This window comes from Gambusia affinis, linkage group LG17 (assembly GCF_019740435.1).
Source record: "Gambusia affinis linkage group LG17, SWU_Gaff_1.0, whole genome shotgun sequence".
NCBI classification, from domain to species: Eukaryota; Metazoa; Chordata; class Actinopteri; order Cyprinodontiformes; family Poeciliidae; genus Gambusia; species Gambusia affinis.
Window position 1 is genome coordinate 8944123 of NC_057884.1, and position 17757 is coordinate 8961879.

The 17757-nt window shown below is 38.8% G+C and overlaps 2 protein-coding genes across 7 annotated transcripts; both read right to left on the reverse strand.

Annotated features, from left to right (window-relative positions):
* Positions 1–1591: 1591 nt before the first annotated feature.
* On the reverse strand, positions 1592–12609 carry lg17h18orf25 (linkage group 17 C18orf25 homolog). 4 transcript variants are annotated; one of them, XM_044143998.1, is made up of 5 exons: positions 12392–12609; positions 10568–11459; positions 4538–4708; positions 3975–4086; positions 1592–3882 (listed from the first exon to the last, which is right to left on the reverse strand). In XM_044143998.1, the coding sequence occupies exons 2-5, from the start codon at positions 11382–11384 to the stop codon at positions 3693–3695; spliced, it is 1290 nt and encodes a 429-aa protein (XP_043999933.1). In that variant the 5' UTR covers positions 11385–11459; positions 12392–12609; the 3' UTR covers positions 1592–3692. The 4 variants fall into 4 exon arrangements, with proteins under 4 accessions (XP_043999933.1, XP_043999934.1, XP_043999936.1 ...); XM_044143999.1 differs by lacking the exon at positions 12392–12609 and adding an exon at positions 12103–12319; XM_044144001.1 differs by lacking the exon at positions 4538–4708.
* Positions 12610–13601: 992 nt separating this feature from the next.
* LOC122846816 (homeodomain-interacting protein kinase 2-like) lies at positions 13602–16694 on the reverse strand. 3 transcript variants are annotated; one of them, XM_044144005.1, is made up of 9 exons: positions 16606–16694; positions 16307–16519; positions 16038–16217; positions 15749–15927; positions 15496–15619; positions 15099–15209; positions 14813–14922; positions 14456–14722; positions 13602–13982 (listed from the first exon to the last, which is right to left on the reverse strand). In XM_044144005.1, exons 2-9 carry the CDS (start codon positions 16496–16498, stop codon positions 13685–13687), a joined length of 1461 nt encoding a protein of 486 aa, XP_043999940.1. In that variant the 5' UTR covers positions 16499–16519; positions 16606–16694; the 3' UTR covers positions 13602–13684. The 3 variants fall into 3 exon arrangements, with proteins under 3 accessions (XP_043999940.1, XP_043999942.1, XP_043999941.1); XM_044144006.1 differs by having other exon boundaries at positions 13609–13982; positions 14456–14724; positions 14813–14893; XM_044144007.1 differs by lacking the exons at positions 14456–14722; positions 14813–14922 and having other exon boundaries at positions 13603–13982.
* Positions 16695–17757: the final 1063 nt, after the last annotated feature.

The following is a 17757-nucleotide window of genomic DNA, read 5'->3' on the forward strand; positions in this document are numbered from 1 at the left end:
GAAGAAGGGCGAATTCTGTGAAAGCAAACAATGCAGGTACAAAAGATCATTAAATAATACTATTTATTTACTCTTAAAATAGTTTCTTTTTGTTCTACATACATGATTTCAAGGAAGTCAGGGTCTTGCAGAAGCAACAAGGACAAAAAAAAAAAAAAAACCCAACCAAAACCAAAATATTTTTTGCTAGTTAAAAATACTGAGAATCAAGCTGAATAGAAACAACAGAGGACCAAAGCTTCAATAAGCAACATTTTTGACCTGATTTAAAAAAAACAAAATAAAATAAAAAATGCTATTAAACATGCAATGTAAAACCAGTCGGGCATCCCTGCCACGTTGCCTACTGATACTGTTGTCACTAATGAGCAGAAATGTTGTGGTAAAGATTTAATAAAGGTGTAAGCTGCAAACTGTGGAAATAACTGGCCCAGTAAAACAAAGATATACTGACATCTTTGAGTTTTAAAACATAATCTGCGTCATATTTCCAAATTTACAAAGGCTCAAATGCATAAAGGGACTCGAGATCACACAATAAAACTGAAACAAACTGAGAACAAAATCTCCATTTAGACTTTGGTATAGATTGCTAAAATTGTAAATGTTCCCTTTCTGACATCTGGTGAAGTTAATTTATAAATTATGTTATTAAGTATGGTATAGGAAAGTTAATGTTATTCAATGTTTAACATGAAAACAAAAAACAAAACAAAAAAACAGCAAAGCAGTTTGCAAAGGTTATCTATTGATAGAAATTCACCAGCTTGGATCCACTACAGTATGAAGACAAGGTACGACTGGAGGGAAGAAGCAAGAAGGCCCCGAGGAGACCGAACGGGGAAAAAAACCACACACATTAAATGCCTCACACATGAGCACAAACTCAACACCCCCTTTACTTTTTAGTATATATATGTATAGATATATATATACTTATATATGTGCTTAATTCACAACCATTATTAAAATATATTTGTGGATGAGACAGCAAAATCTGCTGCTCTGTAAAGTTAAAATAACAGGCTTTGTACATTTATAAAATCAAATAGTGCACATTCCAAGGCATTCAGACCATCTTGCTTTGCAGTAATTAAGGGAAGAAACATTTCTTTTTTTTAAGGGTTTCCCAGAGTTTCTTTCTTTTTTTAATGTTTTTTTTAAAGGAGTATGCACCTATTCAAGAGAAGCATGCGAAACGGTAAAAACGGAGCCAGCACTGCGAGGTCATACATTCACTGATAAGAGTCAAGACGAAAACGTGGCTTCTGCTCTGAAAACGACTCAAAACTAAACTAAAACTAGAACAATGAATTATTTGCCAACTCGTAGATTCCACCTTGTGTTTACATGGGGAAATGAGCCAGATGTTTTAGTGTTGGAATTAAAGCCAGCGCCGCAATCTTCCTTTGATGTAACGGGAAAAACTCAACCTGTAAAGCACGATTTAGACAAAAACGTTTCGGAAAACGTTCGACTCCGTTCACTTCTGGCACCAGCGGCTTGCTCAGAAGGTGCTGAGCAAGCCGATCGACAAGATAATGAATTGACTTATAAAAGCTTAAGTTGCATTCTAAGACTGTGTGTGAGATGACAATTCAATTTGAAGTAGCGTTGTGTGTGTAGGATCACAACCGTGTGCACTAACCAGATGTTAGTGAAGAAGTTGGGCGTTTCACTGAGGCGTTGTTTGAGCGGTCAAAATTAGCGATGACTCAACCAGGCTTTTCCTCGACTCTAATTTCAGGTTTTCTGATATAGAGTTTGACCTATTCAAAGTTTTTTTCCCCCTAAATATTACAAGACAAAAAGAGCAAAAACTTATGTGACCGAGGTAGTAGTTTTGAAAGCAGAAAAAGTAGTAATTACAGTTTTATCATTGATGTACGGAAGTATGCAGCTCTGGAAAGTAATCACTGCACCCCATTGAAAGCCGCATGGTTACTCCACCAAATACTGATTTCTGAAATCCTCCTGAATTAAAACATCAGTTTTGTTGTTTCCAAATGAACTTTTTTTTTTTTGCACTATTTGAGGTCTGAAAGCACTGGTTATTTTGACCATTTCTCATTTTCTGCAAACAAATCCCAGATTTTTGGTTGGAATTTCAGAGACATGCCGTCAGTAGTACAAAGAATAAAAGAACAATGTTCATTTTACTCAAACATATAGCTATAAAAAGCTAAATCAGAGAAACTGATCATTTTAAGTGGTCTCTTAGTTTGTTCCAGAGCTGTATGTCTTTAACCGTTATCTGATCTTAAGCCAGACATGCTTTGAAGTACGTATTGCTGGTTGATACGTCTAAGAGAAAAGAATTCAAGTTCTTTGATGCATTAAATGAATAGGGGCAAAATAATTTTAATACCCTGCATCGGACCTGCAAATCACCAATTTAAGACCACTAAAAGGCAAACAGGCTCATTCCGATCTCTGGCAGATTTGTAGTTAAAATGCTGACTTTTGTAGACTCAAACGTTATTTACCCTCTTCTTCTCTCATATTTAACCTACATCTCAATATGTAGATTTTCAGAGGCTAAATTAATTTTAATTGGATGAACTGTAGCTGATGTGATTAACGGGATTTATCGCGAAGCGTCAACATTCAGCCCACTCTGCGACATGGCGATGCGTTTGGTTTAACATTTAAAGCAGGTAATTGAGGTCTCTCGGCTGTGAAAGCTCGTTAAACTCGTCTACTCAGATCTGAATCAGCCAGAACAGATGTTCACACCAGGCCTGAACAGAGACTTTTGTTTTTCTATATAAATGGAAGCAGACAATCACTCCAATGTCAACCAGTCTTAGAAGTTTAGATGGGAAAAAAAACCCAAACTGATCAGTCATGTGTCAAATTATGCAATTATGACAGTAAGGTCTTGTGTGCCAGATATAAGTCTTGATTGGTGAGTTTTAAAAACATTAACCTTGGATGTAAATCTATCAGAGCCGAAACATCACTGGTGTTATTAATCCTCTCATTTGACTCGCAACAATTTTTGCAACATTTCCCATAAGGTGTGACTGAAACACTTCCTGAACAAACTGGAGCAGGCGGCGATGCCGGTGTTGGACGCTGTGCAAAGTGAACTGCGTGTATAGCGACTGATCTGAATGCACATCCAGTGTTGAGACCTCTAAAATTAAACTCCCTCCCCAACTTATTTTCATCAGGTACTGTTGTCATATATTTACGCTGAATAATAATAAAAAAAAAGCATGCCAGATTCAGCTTGATTTTGAATGCCATCAAAAAAGAGAGAAAAAAAGAATCTGATCGAAAACATCCCACTCAAAGTGTGCAGAGATGCAGATCAACGACAGTGTAACAAAATAGAAAGCAGCAGGCGCAACGTTCCTTTAACTTGCGAGCATGAGAGACAAAAAAAAAGAAAAAAACTACCCAACTCAGGTATACAGGAGTGACCGAGGTAATGAACGAAGGGAGGATATTGCTTTTGTGAACAGATAACCCGCTCTTGTTTGAGTTTTACTTCGCACTCACAGCAATGCGCCATTTTATTATACCTAGGTCGGAGTTGCCGAGCATGGATTTTGGGAATCACATCAGTAGAATGGCTTCAATAAACAAGGAAGTTAAAAATGGGAGTCCAAGATAACAAGGAGTTTAGAAGCAGGTAAGGGCTAGGCTGCAGCCTACATTGGACTAGGCGGGGCGTGCGAACGCTTTTAAAGTAGATATTTGTGCCCGCCGTCCTCGTCCAACGTCAGGTCCACCACTTCGGGAGGGGAGACCCAGTTTGGGCGAGGGGAAACATTAGTCCAGAGCTGTGATTGATTTGTGCTGTTTAACTGCTCCACTGAATTGTCCTTCCAGGAAGACAGACTTTTTATCACCCCTCCGCATGGATGGGCGCACCTGGATATGAAAAAGAAAACAAAATACATAAGGGCTGCTTCAAGCGCAGCTTAAACAAACGCACAAAAAAAAAACCCCAAACTCGTCTTTACCGTGCGTTCTCTTGTACGCCGACAATTTCCACCTCACTGTCTGAGGAAGCAATGTTAATCTGGCCTTTGTGCTGAGAGCCCTCCTTGTGCAGCTGCTCTGCCTCCACACGGCCTGAAATAAATAAGAGGGACAGTCACACATGAGGAGGAGGATCAGAGCTGTAGCGAGCTGCAGGCCTTGCTGACACACGAAGACTGTAGCTGCTTTGACAGAGACAGAGACAACGAAGAGACGGTTACAATTCAAACACTGATTTGATTGAAGGAAGTAAATCAGCAGATCACAGACTTAATTCTCATGGTGTTTATAAAAAAAAAGAAAAAAGAATCAGCTACGTTTTCCTGCTTTAAAGAAGCGGCACGTTTTTTTTTTGTTTTTTTTAGCAACACCAAATGAAAACCAGGGATGTGCGTGTGTGGGATGAAGTGTACTTCAAAGGCCTCTCACTGAGATTAAAAAGCCCCCACCGTTACTTATGGAAGACACCCGCCCCCCTCTCAAAGCCAGCGCACTTCAACCGAGAGGAAATTATCAGATCGGATACACCGGGTTTGTAACTGACCTGAGATCGAGCTCAGAGCTCTTATACACCCAGAGTGTGCTGCCATGTCCTGGCCTCTGTGTGTTTTTAGCTCATGCCTTATCACCGTAGGCCGGACTGTCTCCACACTCATACTCTCCTGGTTAGAATCAGTGCCTGAAATATCATAGTGACCCACTACCGGAGGCCCGTCTGCAGGAGACAAAGAAAACACTTCATTATTCAAACCATGCCTTTAGGCAGTAGATGCATTCTGCTTGGAAACGGACTGGACGCTGCATCTACACCAGTGTTTCCCAACCCTGGTCCTCAAGGCACACTGCCCTGCATGTTTTAGGTATTTCCTTGCTTCAGTGCAGCTGATTTTAATTGATGACTGATTAACAGGTGTTTGTTGAACTGCAATCAGTTGAATCAGGTACATTAAAGCAGGGAAACCTCTAAAACATGTAGGACAGTGTGCCTTGAGGACCAGGGTTGGGAAACACTGATCTACACAACCTCAAGTGACATAAAAAAATAATAATAATAAAAAAATCAAATCAAATCATCCTCATATGCTTGAAAGGAGTCTATATGCTGTAAAACATGCATAAATAAAACGGGTCTGCAACAGCTGTTTGTTTTGTTGCTTTTTTTTTTGTTTATTAGTTTTTAAAATAACAGCCATCCACATAAAAACTACACTACAGTTTTTACAAAACACTTAAAAATAACCTTGCTCTGTGAATGAAACAAAGTTAAGATGATAAATAGCCAAACAGAAGAATAATCGTGGAAGAGCAGGAGCACGCGGCTAGTCTACCCTGTAAAGAGAGTCCCTCAGAGCGATGCGCACACTCTGTTATCCAGACATTTGTGTAGGTGTTACAGCAGGTTTGTCTGCACAGCATGTACAATGAGACAACTTATGAATAGCTGACAGAGCTAAGATATACTTCAACCATGGTAACCAGGGAAACAGAGCTCCTCCAAATATAAAGGTCACGTTTTGATGATAGAAAAAGGACTAATGTAAACCAGGAGAGTCTCTTTGGTAAACAATGGACCGTCCCTTAGTGTTTTCAATGCACGTTTTGATTGTATGCACCAAGTTTACGTCATAGTGTTGGCAATACTTCTATTTTATTTTTTTTCCATTTAAAAAGGGAACTTCTGTTTTAATAAATCCAAATAGGAAGATGCTGGATCCATTTAAATCTAAGCAGCAAAAAAAAAAAAAAAAAAAAGAAAGAAAAAAAAAAAAATCCTTAAAATGTTTTACCTTAAAAAAAAACAACAACATTCAGAAAAACCTGAAACAAAACTACAGGGCAAGGGAAAAACAATGGGTAAAACGTCCCGTCAGTCGCCATTCATATCAGCATCAAGCACAGATATACCTTGAACACATGCTGCTGATGAGAACTAGTTTGGCCTTGCACTAGTTATATAATCACATGCAAACAGGGGGTGGGAAGCGATGTGTTCGGCTTTGAGATCCGGGAAAACAGACAGTCAGTCATTTACATACGGAGCGCTTCTTTGAATCCCGGCTGCGAACGTTTATGAGTGAAGGATTCCATTCACAGCCATCTGATGCGTTTGGATGTCAGAAGCGTTGTGTGTTGCAGATGTTACCCCTCACATACAGTAGCTTGCAAATGGATTCGCATTCCCTCAAACTTTACCAAAGTTTCACTCAACGCAACTACAAATTCTGATGTATAATATTGGAATTTTATGTGATCGACCAACACACAAAGCAGTGCATACTTGTGAAATAAAAGGGGGGATAAATAGTGGATGGAAAAGGATAAATTGAATTAAACAAAAGGAAAAGACATGGTAGTGGCAGCATTATGATGTGGGAGCACTTCTTCAGCAGCACATAGAAACTTGTCTGACTTGATGCTATTGGAATGAAAAGTAATGGCTTGAACACACCATTCCCACCTCAAGACAAGGTAGTGGCAGTGTCATGCTGTGGGGATTCTTTTCATACAGCGTGGACTGGGAAGGATTTAACGAAAGCATGTCAGAATGGCCTAGTCAAAGACCAAAGTTCAATTCAGTTGAAAAGAATCAGTTGAAAGACTTAAAAAATGTCCGTAGCGTTATAAATCTACCTCAACTTGAGATGTTGTGCAAAAGACAACAGGCAATTTTTATTTTTTTCCTCGATGTGTAAATTTGTTGGAAACACACTGCAAAAGATTTAGCTGCAATTGCAGCGGAAGGCATTAACTTATAGGCGAGCTTGATATTAATGCACAGGATACATTTAAAAGATTTAAAAAATAAAAACACATAGTTCCCTGCCACTTCCCAATGTACGCACCGCTTTGTGATGGTCCATCATAAAATCAGTCCAAATAAAACACAATAAGGTCTACAGTCATGAGAAAATGTGAACCCAATGAGTTCTGAACACTTTTGCAAGGCACTGTATGTTATTTAGTGTATGAAGATGTTCGAGGATGAATGTTTTCCATAAGACGAACCAGAGTAGACGGTGATATACGTCAGATCAGTCTGTTCTTCCTTCCCTTCCTTTTTTTTTTTTTTAGGAATAATTTGTAAACATCATCATGCTCCATGTTGCAGCTCAATCACTTCAGTTGATCCCTACGTTTAAGCTAATAAGACACTGTGTCATGGAGCTCAAGGCCAAGCTGGGAGGCGAAGCCAGTGCAAACAAAACACAACAAGGCAAATACATCAGTGATGATTTGACACTCTTGCCCTTCCAAGCCAACTTCCACATATTTATCTAGCGCTTTTCCTGAAGTCCATAGTCTAACAAGGCTGGAAAAAAAAAACCCCGAACCTTTTTTCCCCCCTCAGTAGCTTCACATTGCTACAAAAAATAACAGAAACAATTGAAACAAATGTAACAGAAAGGCAACATTAGACAGTGTAATAGCTTAAAAGCAGAGAAACAAAAGTAAGTATATTGCATTTTATATGTATAGGCAAATTTATGATAAATGTTCTGCTGTTAGTAAAGCTATGCTACCAAGATAGATTAAGAAAAAAAAAGAGTTGATGCAAGAGCTTCCTGAACCATTTGCAAACCTGGTGCAAACAGTTAAAGAAATCATGAATGACGTGGAGTGTTAAACCTGATTGCTACAGAACCAGCACTAAAAAATGCTTTAGAATGACAAGGCACATGCTATTACTCAGCAGCACCCCACCTAGCGCTGTAATCATTTTTCTGCCCAGGTGCCCTAATGCACACTTTAGTAGGAGTTAAATACTTTGTATGTGCTTAAACAGCTGATAAAATGAGAACAAACAAGCCAAACAACCCATATTGGAATAACAGCCCTGATTGATTTATCAGTGTTGGAAAAGATTCTGTGTCCGTGTCACAGAAGCAGCAGCAGCAGCAGCAGCAGCAAATCAAACGGCCGAGTTGGAGAACTCTGAATGTCAAATCTCACAGTGATTCAGTGCCAACAGAAACACTGAGCTCGAGGTCTGCACGGAGGCCAGTTCCAGTGACCAGCTCAGGTCTGGCTGCTGTTAATAGTGTATTTGCTCAGACTCCGTCCCATCATATTTGGCTGTAACAACTGACTGCCACGCTTTCAGCATCATCTAGTTCTAGATTTTTTTTTTTTTGTTCGTTCGTCTTTTTTTGTTGTTGTTGTTGATTAAAACTACAGGACCTGAAGTAGACTCTAAACATTCAAGAGCCCAGGGTCTGGACCACCTATATTCCCATTCTGAGCGACCGCTTCAGGAAGGATGTTATTGTTGTTCATGGGAGTGGGAGCGAGGCTGTTGTTCTCTCGCGCCAGCATGTAGGCGGCCATAGTCTCTGCAGACTCTGACGAGGGCAAAAACGAGCTCGGGGGGGACAGCTGGGCCGCCTGCTGGCCCTCGGGGGCGTCGCTCGAGCGCTTGGACGAATCGTCCGAGTCGAGGTGGGCCAGCTTTTCCATCCAGATGCGGAAGCGCTCCTCGGTCTGGCGCTGCATCACGGCAAAGCGAGTCATGGCCTCCTCCAGAACGCTGCCGATGCCGTTCCTGTCCCACGAACTGGTGTCCAGCAGCCCATGAATCTGGGCTCCCACTCTGGATCTCTCCGACGCACGTCTGAAGCCAGCTTTAAAGACATTGAGGCCAAGCCATAAGAAAATACAGTGGCACGTTTCATGCTTCGGAGGTGGACTTGTGTATTAAAGAGAAAATGAAGGTCTGTTTTGGTTTACGTGCAGATCGACTCTTTTTCATGCTGATGGACTACATCATGCAGTTGAAGCACTCAAACTGGAATCCGGGATGTAAAAGAAAAAATAAAAAATAAATGGCTGAAACGGTTTCATGTACTACGAGATACCGAGAGGAAGAAAACTGGATGTGTTGGTGACCCATTCAGTGACTATGGTTTGGAAAACAACTAGTGAGTCTTTGAAGTACACTCATCCGTCTAAAAGGAGATACTCACAAACATTTGGAGACAGAAATGCCTACGGAAAGAGTTCCTGAGTCGTAGTCAACAAGTGATTCTGGACACTTCAACTCACACACGAGCATTTTAAAGAAACAGGAGAACTGCCAGGCTTGGTGTTTACTAGAGATGCATCAAGAAATCAGCTGGTGACCAGAATTGGCTGATTTTCAGCTTGGCCTATTGTAAAATCAAAAATCTGATCTTTTTTGCTGACCATAGTAACTAAGTGATGTACAAAACTACTTTAAAAGTATATCTGCTCTTTATCTAGTCTGTAAGAGAGTGGTAGAGATTCAGATAACACGAAGGCTAAATGTAGATTCAACCTTTTTGAGCTTTCAACCCCTGTTTGCTATATCTGGAATTTGAAATGGTTGGCAATCTCTTGGAAACCTTAGATTTATGTTAAGGATTTACGTTTTCCATAATTTCCACCGAGACTTTTTTTGATTAGGCTAGCAAAACTAATGCACCTACTCGGAAATATTACAATACAGTCACAATTTATGGAATTGTGATGTTTCACAATTTCATAAGCATTGTGAAATATCAACTCCAAAGTAAGTCTTATGTCCTAAATGTAAGCAAACCTACATTTTTCAGACACTTGCCTCTCACAGCCGTGTGACCGCCCCTCTGCTCTTAATAAAAATAATTGCCTGGTCACAGAAGGAAAGCTAAAAGAAAAAAAACTCCATATGACTTTTCTTAAGAAATTGGAATAGGTTAAAAATTTCTATTGGCAGGTAAAAAGCTTTACAAAAAAAAAAATAGAGATGGAAAATGAGCCACAATTTTCTGACTGGTGCATTTCTACTAATTACCTTCAGTCTTTGATTAGTGCAAAATTTTTACTCCTTATTTTAGCTCAGAAAAGCTCCACCTGCATGTCTGGAACAATTATTATCTACCAGAAATAAAGAGTTAACCCCTTACACTATTTTGACTGGTGTAGACATTCAGTGACTCCTAAATGTAAATAAAAGTACTACCAGTTGAATTTTGAGGCAAAACTTAATAAACTAAGAGTCAACAACTCAAGCTAACGCTGTAAGACTTTCGGTAGAGTCGGTTTAGAACAGAGGGTGAAAGTACCTATATCTTAAAAACAAAAAAGCAACTACATTTTTAAATCAGTATCACTCAGTGAGTTGAACAATGCAGACTACACTTCCAGCATGCATTGATGAGACAGAACAGAGAAAACATGAAAAGTACATAAGACACTGGACATAGGCCATCTAGATAAACTACGCTTTTAAAAGACAATGCAAATGACTTTAGATGATGGATGGCAAAAGATAAAACCCACCAGAAAAAGAAAACAGAGTGACTGGTAAAACAAGCACAAGAAGCAAGCTCTGCATTACAGTGACAGAATGAATTATATGTAAAACTTTTCTATTCAACTTTCCTAAAACCTCTTATTCATGCAGGGAACTCCTCGCTGTTAACCTGTGTGACTGATGACCAGTGATTACTCTTTGTTATATGTTCTGAAATTCTTTGATAATGGATTGTAGTTTTTTTTACACATAAAGTCTGAATATCTGCTCCTATTAACCAAGTGTAATATGCATGTAATAGAACAGGGTAATGGAGGTTACCTGGAATATCTGTCTTGATTGTCTTGCTTCCTCCGGAAGTGTCATCATCGTCGGAGGAACTGGTGCTGGAGTCACATGTGAGCTCACTGTCACTGGTGCTGCTGTCCTGCAGCAGGTTATACTTCTTCCGAGCCGCCGCCTCTCGCTTCTGCCTCAGCAGACGCATGCGCTCCTTGTGTTTCTGACTCCGGTGACCTTTCACTTTTCCCAACTTGCCATTGGTTTGTTTTTCCTGCCCTGGCGCCACTGCGGTTGGCTGGCAGCGGTTCTTCTTAGCGGCCATCGCGTTTGGAAGCATTTCACTCTCCGAATGCGACCGGCGAGACTTTCTGCCCCCTGAAGCTATGGCAGATGTCTCTCTTTTTTCCAACTGGCCAGGATCGTTCGCAGCTTCCATACTGCCCTCTTCACCGGCAGGACGAGCAGCACCTTCTTCCCCTGAGGAAAGTGTGTCCGAGTCCGCCAGGTGGCCACTGGAAGAAGGAGACAACATGCAGGGATTCGAGGAGTCGCTTTCGTAGACGTGACGCGACACAGGCTTGTCACTCCCTGTGGAGGCATGTTGAGACTCTGGGGAGTCCCGGCGAAGCTCCTTCATTAGACATGGCATTGAGAGGAGACTTTGCTCTCCCTCAGTATTCAGGGGGCTGTCCACTTCCTTCTCCCTTGGGGGCGAACTGGTACTAGTAGTCGTCTCTGTTTTCAGATGTTCATCCTGTTCTCCTTGAGCAGAAGCCGCAGCGGTCTGTGCTTCTTCGAGAGACTCGGGGGTGCATACAGCATCCAAAAATTCCTCTGCTTTTTCTGAATCAGCCATTTCTTGAGAGAGTTAAGCCCAGAGCCCAAAGGTCCAGGAAAGATGGACCAATGTGCCTGGACAGGAAGCTAACAGCTGCAAATAAAAACAAAGAAAAAGACTCTGAGATCAGATTTATTAGATTCATCCCTGCACATAAAAAGATAAAAATGAAATTCTTGAATAGTAAAGAAGCAGAAAATTTTAGCATTAAATAAAAATCAACCTTTTTATTTACTTTACATATTTTGGGCATTTTTATATAAAAATAGCCTAATGGAAATTTTTGCACATAAAATTCTAGCACAAATTCAAGTTACTGCTATTCTGTTTGTTTTTATAATTCTATTAGATACAATTATATGTAATTATACAGTAAATATAGCCTGTATTTGGGTTTTTAAAAGAAATGTGCAGATTTGAGAAACATCCTCTACAGAGCATATCAAAACTTAAGTGTAAGCAATGCAATACAAGCACGGTTTAAGTTTGCTTCAAAATATAAACTTAGAAGTTGTGAGTGAAAAGAGTAAGAATCTACCCGCATTTTCATTAAGCATTGTATAACAGTCACCTCAAATCAGACATTTTCCTCCATATGCAGCGTTAGAGCCAATCAATAGTCTACTTTTACATAATCATACCTACAAATAATCACACAATATTAACCTACATTTAAGCACATAATGACGTCGACTCTTCTGTGTCCCTTTTGCTTAGAATGAAAATGTATTTCTACCTGAAGAATGACTTCCGTCACTTTGGTCTTTGACTAGCGGCTAGCGCAATCTTTTAGCTACGCAGTGAAGCTAAGGTCGGCTAAAAGATCAACCTCCGCAAACTTGACTGGAAAAGCGCAAGTCGTTAAAAAATCAGGTTGCAGGACAGCTGCACTGCAAGATCCTATAAATGGAAACAGTATCTACCCAGCCAGAGTGAGACCAGGCAGGCTGCAGGGTCAAGCCAGCAGCTAATGCTAACAGCCAAAGTGGTAGCCTCCATATAGCAATCTGTTGGTTTAGACTTACCACAGCGTTAGTTATTCGTACATCGACGTCAGACTTTTTGTCATTTTCGGAAATGGTTGTTTTTCCTTATTTGCACCACAAACAGAGTACGGAGCTGTACTCAACTTAATCTTTATAAAGGGAAGATATTTGTGTGTGCTTTGACGCAGTGCGCTCGAAGCTCTATCAGCAGTTAGCTTGGTGTTTATTTTAAAATGTCTCCATCGCTATGTGGTCGACTTCCGGTCCCTTCGACGTGCTTGCGCCTACCTCAGGATGGAAATAGGTACTACGGGAAACATTGCAGTTTAAATGTTTGAACACATGCATGGAGCTCCATCATATTTTGCTTCAGGTATGCAGATAGCATAGCTGAAGATTAAATAAACCTGGAGTTAAAGGCAGGAAAAGGTACGTGAACTTTTGAAGTTTGTATGCAACAGAACACAAATGAGTTCAGTTCTAAAAACAAAAAAATAATTGAACTAATTTGCTCCATATGAATTCACATTTCTTGACTACATTGCTATTTTTACTAAAACAATTTAGTCAAGAAATCTGGGAAAGGGACTTGTTGATGAAAAATGCAAACCTGGAGTGCACAGAACATTGTTTGAATACAAGTTGATTTGCAGCCTCATAATAAATTGTTTTTATTGCAGTAAAAAAATTGTAAAACTCAAACCTTTAATCTCAGCTCTTCTTGAGTGTAGGAGCTGATCTACTCAAAAAAGTATCGTTTAAATAAATACTTTTTTTCAGTTATCTATATTTTTAAATAACACCAATACCTTTGGTACACTTTGTTAAGTGTACTTTGGTACACTTTGTTAAGTGTACCAAAGGTATTATTATTTTTTAAAAATTATTATTTTTGGGGATTTTCTTCTACACCAATTCAATTTTTCTGAATTAACAGGTGAATTTTCAGTGTGCCATTTTGCATTATTTATTATGCATTTCTTTTAAAAGTTTGTACACATCTTTCCCAGGGATGAAAATGAATGTGGCGAGTGCTATTTTTGCTAAGTCACATCAGAGAGATCATCTGCAGAAATTATTAATAGTTCTACAGCTCCATAGATTTATTTCCAATGGCTGAAAAACTCACAAAATATTAACATTGGAACCATGGATTTAAATACTTTTACACTATTTAATTACATTATCAGTACTGAAAACAATCTGGCAATTTCTGTTTGTAGCAGTGTTTTGTCTCGTATCCTGTTGGTTTAGTAAATCTTGACATTGTTGTTTTCAGTTAAGCTTTTTAATACCACCACACACATTTTAAATAGCAACCAATGGTAGCCTTTAGCCATGTTTCCAACAAAGACATATGCTCTCAAAAAAATTCTTCTGTTTTGACTTGCTCTGAGGATGAGTGGACTGGTTGCAGGTTTCCCTAGATTCAACAATAGAAGAAGGGTCCACCTCTTCCTGTTTGATGGTAGACTTCAAAGTTGTGCTTGCTGAGGGTCTCTTACCATCTCTCATCTGTAAGAGAAGTCTGTTTTCTATAGATGAAGCTTTGCCCAACTGTTCACAAAGTGGCTGGTTTATGCTTGGCCGTGGAGGCAGTTTCTTGTCAAAATCTTTTGACAGCCGTGAACTGTAGAATAAACACACACAGAATTAATAGCCAGAGCAAAAATAGCAAAGAAACAAAAACAAAAACAAAAAAATAACTTTGAAATTCATGGTCATGTTCAAGGATTTAAGTTTTGTGACATGGAGTATTAATTCCTTGAATGGAAGCAGCCATCAGAAAATGCTCATAAATGGATGGATATGGTCAGCAACAACACTGAATATCAAGGTGTACCTATTTTCTTCTTCTTCTTTTTTTTTTTTTAAATGTCCAACCAATGAGCTATTTTTGTGTGAAAATCAATGAACAATTTCTGAAATCCTGAGACCAGACTGTCTGTCAGCAAGAACCTTGCCACAGTCAAAGTCACCTAAATCTTGATTCTTCTCCACTTAAATGCACTCAGCAAGTCATCTTCTCTGTGTGTGGATGCCTAAAGCATTGAGTTGCGTTCCAGTGAGTGTACATATTAACTAGTCTACAGTGGTACTTACATGTCATATGTTCTTCTCCTTCCTTTGACATCTTTCATACTTTCACTTGTGATTTTAGGATGAATCGTGACATTGCTGGTGCAAGGTTCCTGCTCGAATTCAGTGTTAGATTGAGGGAGAGTGTCGCTTTTCCTGACAATAAAGGAATGTTTCAGGATGCCTTTGGGAGTAATCCTCTTCTTTGCATCCCACCGAAGCATTGCCTTAATCAGCGCTATACATTCCCTCCTCTCCACTGTTGCTGCCAGTTTTTCATACTTCAGGTGACTCTTATTTACAAGACAGCACAATATCATCTGAGAAGTCATGAAGACAAACCTCAGCGCCAGTTGATGCTGTATTATATTAATGGCTTACCATTTTAGCTTGATGCAAAAAGCGAAAGTTGAAGGACTTTTTGTGTTTATGGTGTTCCTCTCCCCAGTATTCCACAGGTGACTGTAAAAGGATTTGTCTTTAAAATGCAACTTAGAGTACAAAGATAAGAATGTCAAAATATTACTGTCCATCCATCGAAACATTCAAAAATATTTGACTGCTTCCATATAAGGGATTTAGGCAGTCTTTATTTTGTACTATTTTTGTGTACTTTAAACCAAATTTCTCAGAAATAAGAATACATGGAGGACATTGCTCATTGTACCTTCAATATCCACTGGTTAGAGTCTGACTTTTTAAAATACACTTCTGATTTTTTGCAGGCGTCAACAAGATAGTCGGGTGCTGGTCCCAGAACATCAGTGATGTAGCACAGCTAAAAAAAGAGAACCGAATATAAATTTTTGGATTTATATATTAGAGTGCAAAAGCATCTGTCATTTCAAATTGGGTACTGGAGTTGTAACAAACTTAAGAATAGGCTGTATGAAATTTTTGAATTATGATAACCTTTAGTTTGGTTAAACAGCATCATGGTATTAATGCCCATATTTAAACAAAAAAAAAGTGTAACACACAATCTAGTTTAATTTCTTTTACATAAAAAAGCAGCAATAGTGGTTTCAAAGTATAAAACTGTATGAATACAGTAAATTACTCACATTTTCATAATCACTACTCCCCGGGAAAAGTACACAGTTTAAAAGCATCTTTCCCATTACACACCCCAGTGACCAGATGTCCAAAGCTGAAGAGTATGGGAGCCCGAGAATGAGTTCAGGAGCTCTAAAACAAGGAAAGTTGTCATTATTCAGGAGTGTCTGTAACACATTTATAATGTTGCATCAGTGTAAAGCCTCTTTTCTTGATTGGCAGCCTAGAAACAACTCAAACATTTCTTTTTAAAATTCTTACTTGTAAAAAAGACATTGATTGATGTTTTGACTAGTTTGGTTGCTGTGGAGAGCCAAGCCAAAGTCAATCAGCTTGATCTGCAACGGTTTTGTCCTTTGATTCACCACCATAATGTTGTTTGTTTTGATGTCACTGTGGATGACTTTAACTTTCTTCAGTCCCTCTAAAGCTGTGGCCAACTGAAAACATGATCATAATACAACATAGAAAGTGAGTTTCAAATGGAATTGTGTTCTACATTAAATCATAAAATTTCCAGATTTATTCCCTTTTTAAATTTTTGCCATACCTGCTGGATAACTGTTCTAATCTCTTGAAATTTCAATGGGTGTCTTTGTTTAATGTAGTCCTTTAGATTGATGTCACACATTTCAAACACCAGACAGGAGTTTGAGCTGAAGCTCTGGTGAAACTTTATAACATTCTGCTGATCCAACTTGTGCTTCATGAGATATTTCATCATCTCTGCCTGCAAATAACATAAAATAACATTACATTTGGTCACTTGATTCTGATTTTCTCAGCTTTTCACGGTATCACATATGGTTGGCGTCCTACCTCATGCTTCAATTTGTATTTTCCTTTGGCAAACTTCACTGCAACATTTTGGTGTGTGAAGGTGTCAAAGCATTTGAGCACGACTGCAGAGCCGCCTTCTCCCAGAAATTGAATGATTTCGAATCGCTTGGGAAGTGGATGAATGCCATCAAAGCGTATGTCAGGTGAAGATGTAGAAGAAAAGCTCCCCATTGTGGATGGTGTCTCACATAGCTTATAAGGTGAAGCAAATGCTGAATTTAAAAATACAAACAACTTAAAATATGACAAAATGAAGCAGTAAGAAATAAATAAATTACCGGCCATGTCCATCTTGATTGTTACAGGTTGGCTTCTTGGATCAGTTGATTTGTTGGTTAACAGATATGTTCAGAGAACATTTCAAAATTTATCTTTTGAAAAATGCACAATGCCCAAGAAATACTCACTTCCATAGAACTGTGACTGATCGGTACACAACAGGAGTATGGTTCTAGCACATGCACCAGAACTATTTAACACTGCTGCATTTACTGATGTTACAGATTTGCAAGCTACACAACAATTTCATAAAGTCAACAGCACTGATATTCTATAAGATTTGTATTTTTTATATTTTTTAAATAGATAAGGACCTTGCAATGAGAGGTGAAAGTAAGGCAAGATTTAAGAACTGGTAAATTAGGTAAATGGCTAGAGCTTGGTGAATGACAGCAAATAGCTTAACTTGCAAATTTGTCCGAAGAATTCATCTTAACTTGCTCTGTGTTTAAAAACAGTTCAATAATTTTATTTGCAATTGCTGAAAAACCAGTGTTCTTCTGCCTACCCTTGACATATAGCCTTATGTTAATGCTGGCTACCTATGGATGCTGATATGTGTTATTTTGAGTTTGATTTTGTTTCATTTTTAAAACTAATGACACTGGCACAAGTCTGTCATGAAAAGTAGAACAAATTGACAAAAAAATCTAATTTCTCTTATTATTATTATTTTTTATTGACTACATGTAACCCTGCATGTATGCATTATAAACTTCTGTGCATAAATTTATTCAATGAACTCATTTTGTTTGGTAAAAGATGTTAAAAAAATTGGTGTCATACTATTGGAAATGAATTTTTGTCATATATGGTCTGCACCGTTTCTGAGATTTTTTTTTGTTTTGTTTTTATCAAACTATTAGGCTATTGTGCAATAAAACCCACACATTTACCAGGTTTATTTTAATTGTACAAGGCATCCAGATGCTCGGATTTTTAGAAAAAGATCTCTGGATTGCACTCAGAATCACACACACACAAAATTACCTCTGTAAAGCATAATTTTACTATGCTTTACAGAGTAAAGCATAGTAATATCTATATATATAGATATATGTATATATATAGATAGATATTGGGATGGTTGCTGGTGCCTATCTCCAGCTGCGTTCCAGGCGAGAGGCCAGGCGTTCCAGGCGAGAGCCGCG

What these genes read in the sequence shown, in the direction of transcription:
- LOC122846816 (XM_044144005.1), bottom strand. Translation starts at nt 16,498, where the DNA reads ATGGGGAGCTTTTCTTCTACATCTTCACCTGACATACGCTTTGATGGC. An exon ending in AATCAATGTCTTTTTTACAA is followed by an intron (nt 15,620 to 15,748) that starts GTAAGAATTTTA and finishes TCCTTGTTTTAG; the next exon opens with AGCTCCTGAACTCATTCTCG. An exon ending in AGGAGAAGAACATATGACAT is followed by an intron (nt 13,983 to 14,455) that starts GTAAGTACCACT and finishes TTTATTCTACAG; the next exon opens with TTCACGGCTGTCAAAAGATT.
- lg17h18orf25 (XM_044143998.1), bottom strand. Translation starts at nt 11,384, where the DNA reads ATGGCTGATTCAGAAAAAGCAGAGGAATTTTTGGATGCTGTATGCACC. An exon ending in AGCTCTGAGCTCGATCTCAG is followed by an intron (nt 4,087 to 4,537) that starts GTCAGTTACAAA and finishes TATTTATTTCAG; the next exon opens with GCCGTGTGGAGGCAGAGCAG. An exon ending in GGCGTACAAGAGAACGCACG is followed by an intron (nt 3,883 to 3,974) that starts GTAAAGACGAGT and finishes TTTCATATCCAG; the next exon opens with GTGCGCCCATCCATGCGGAG.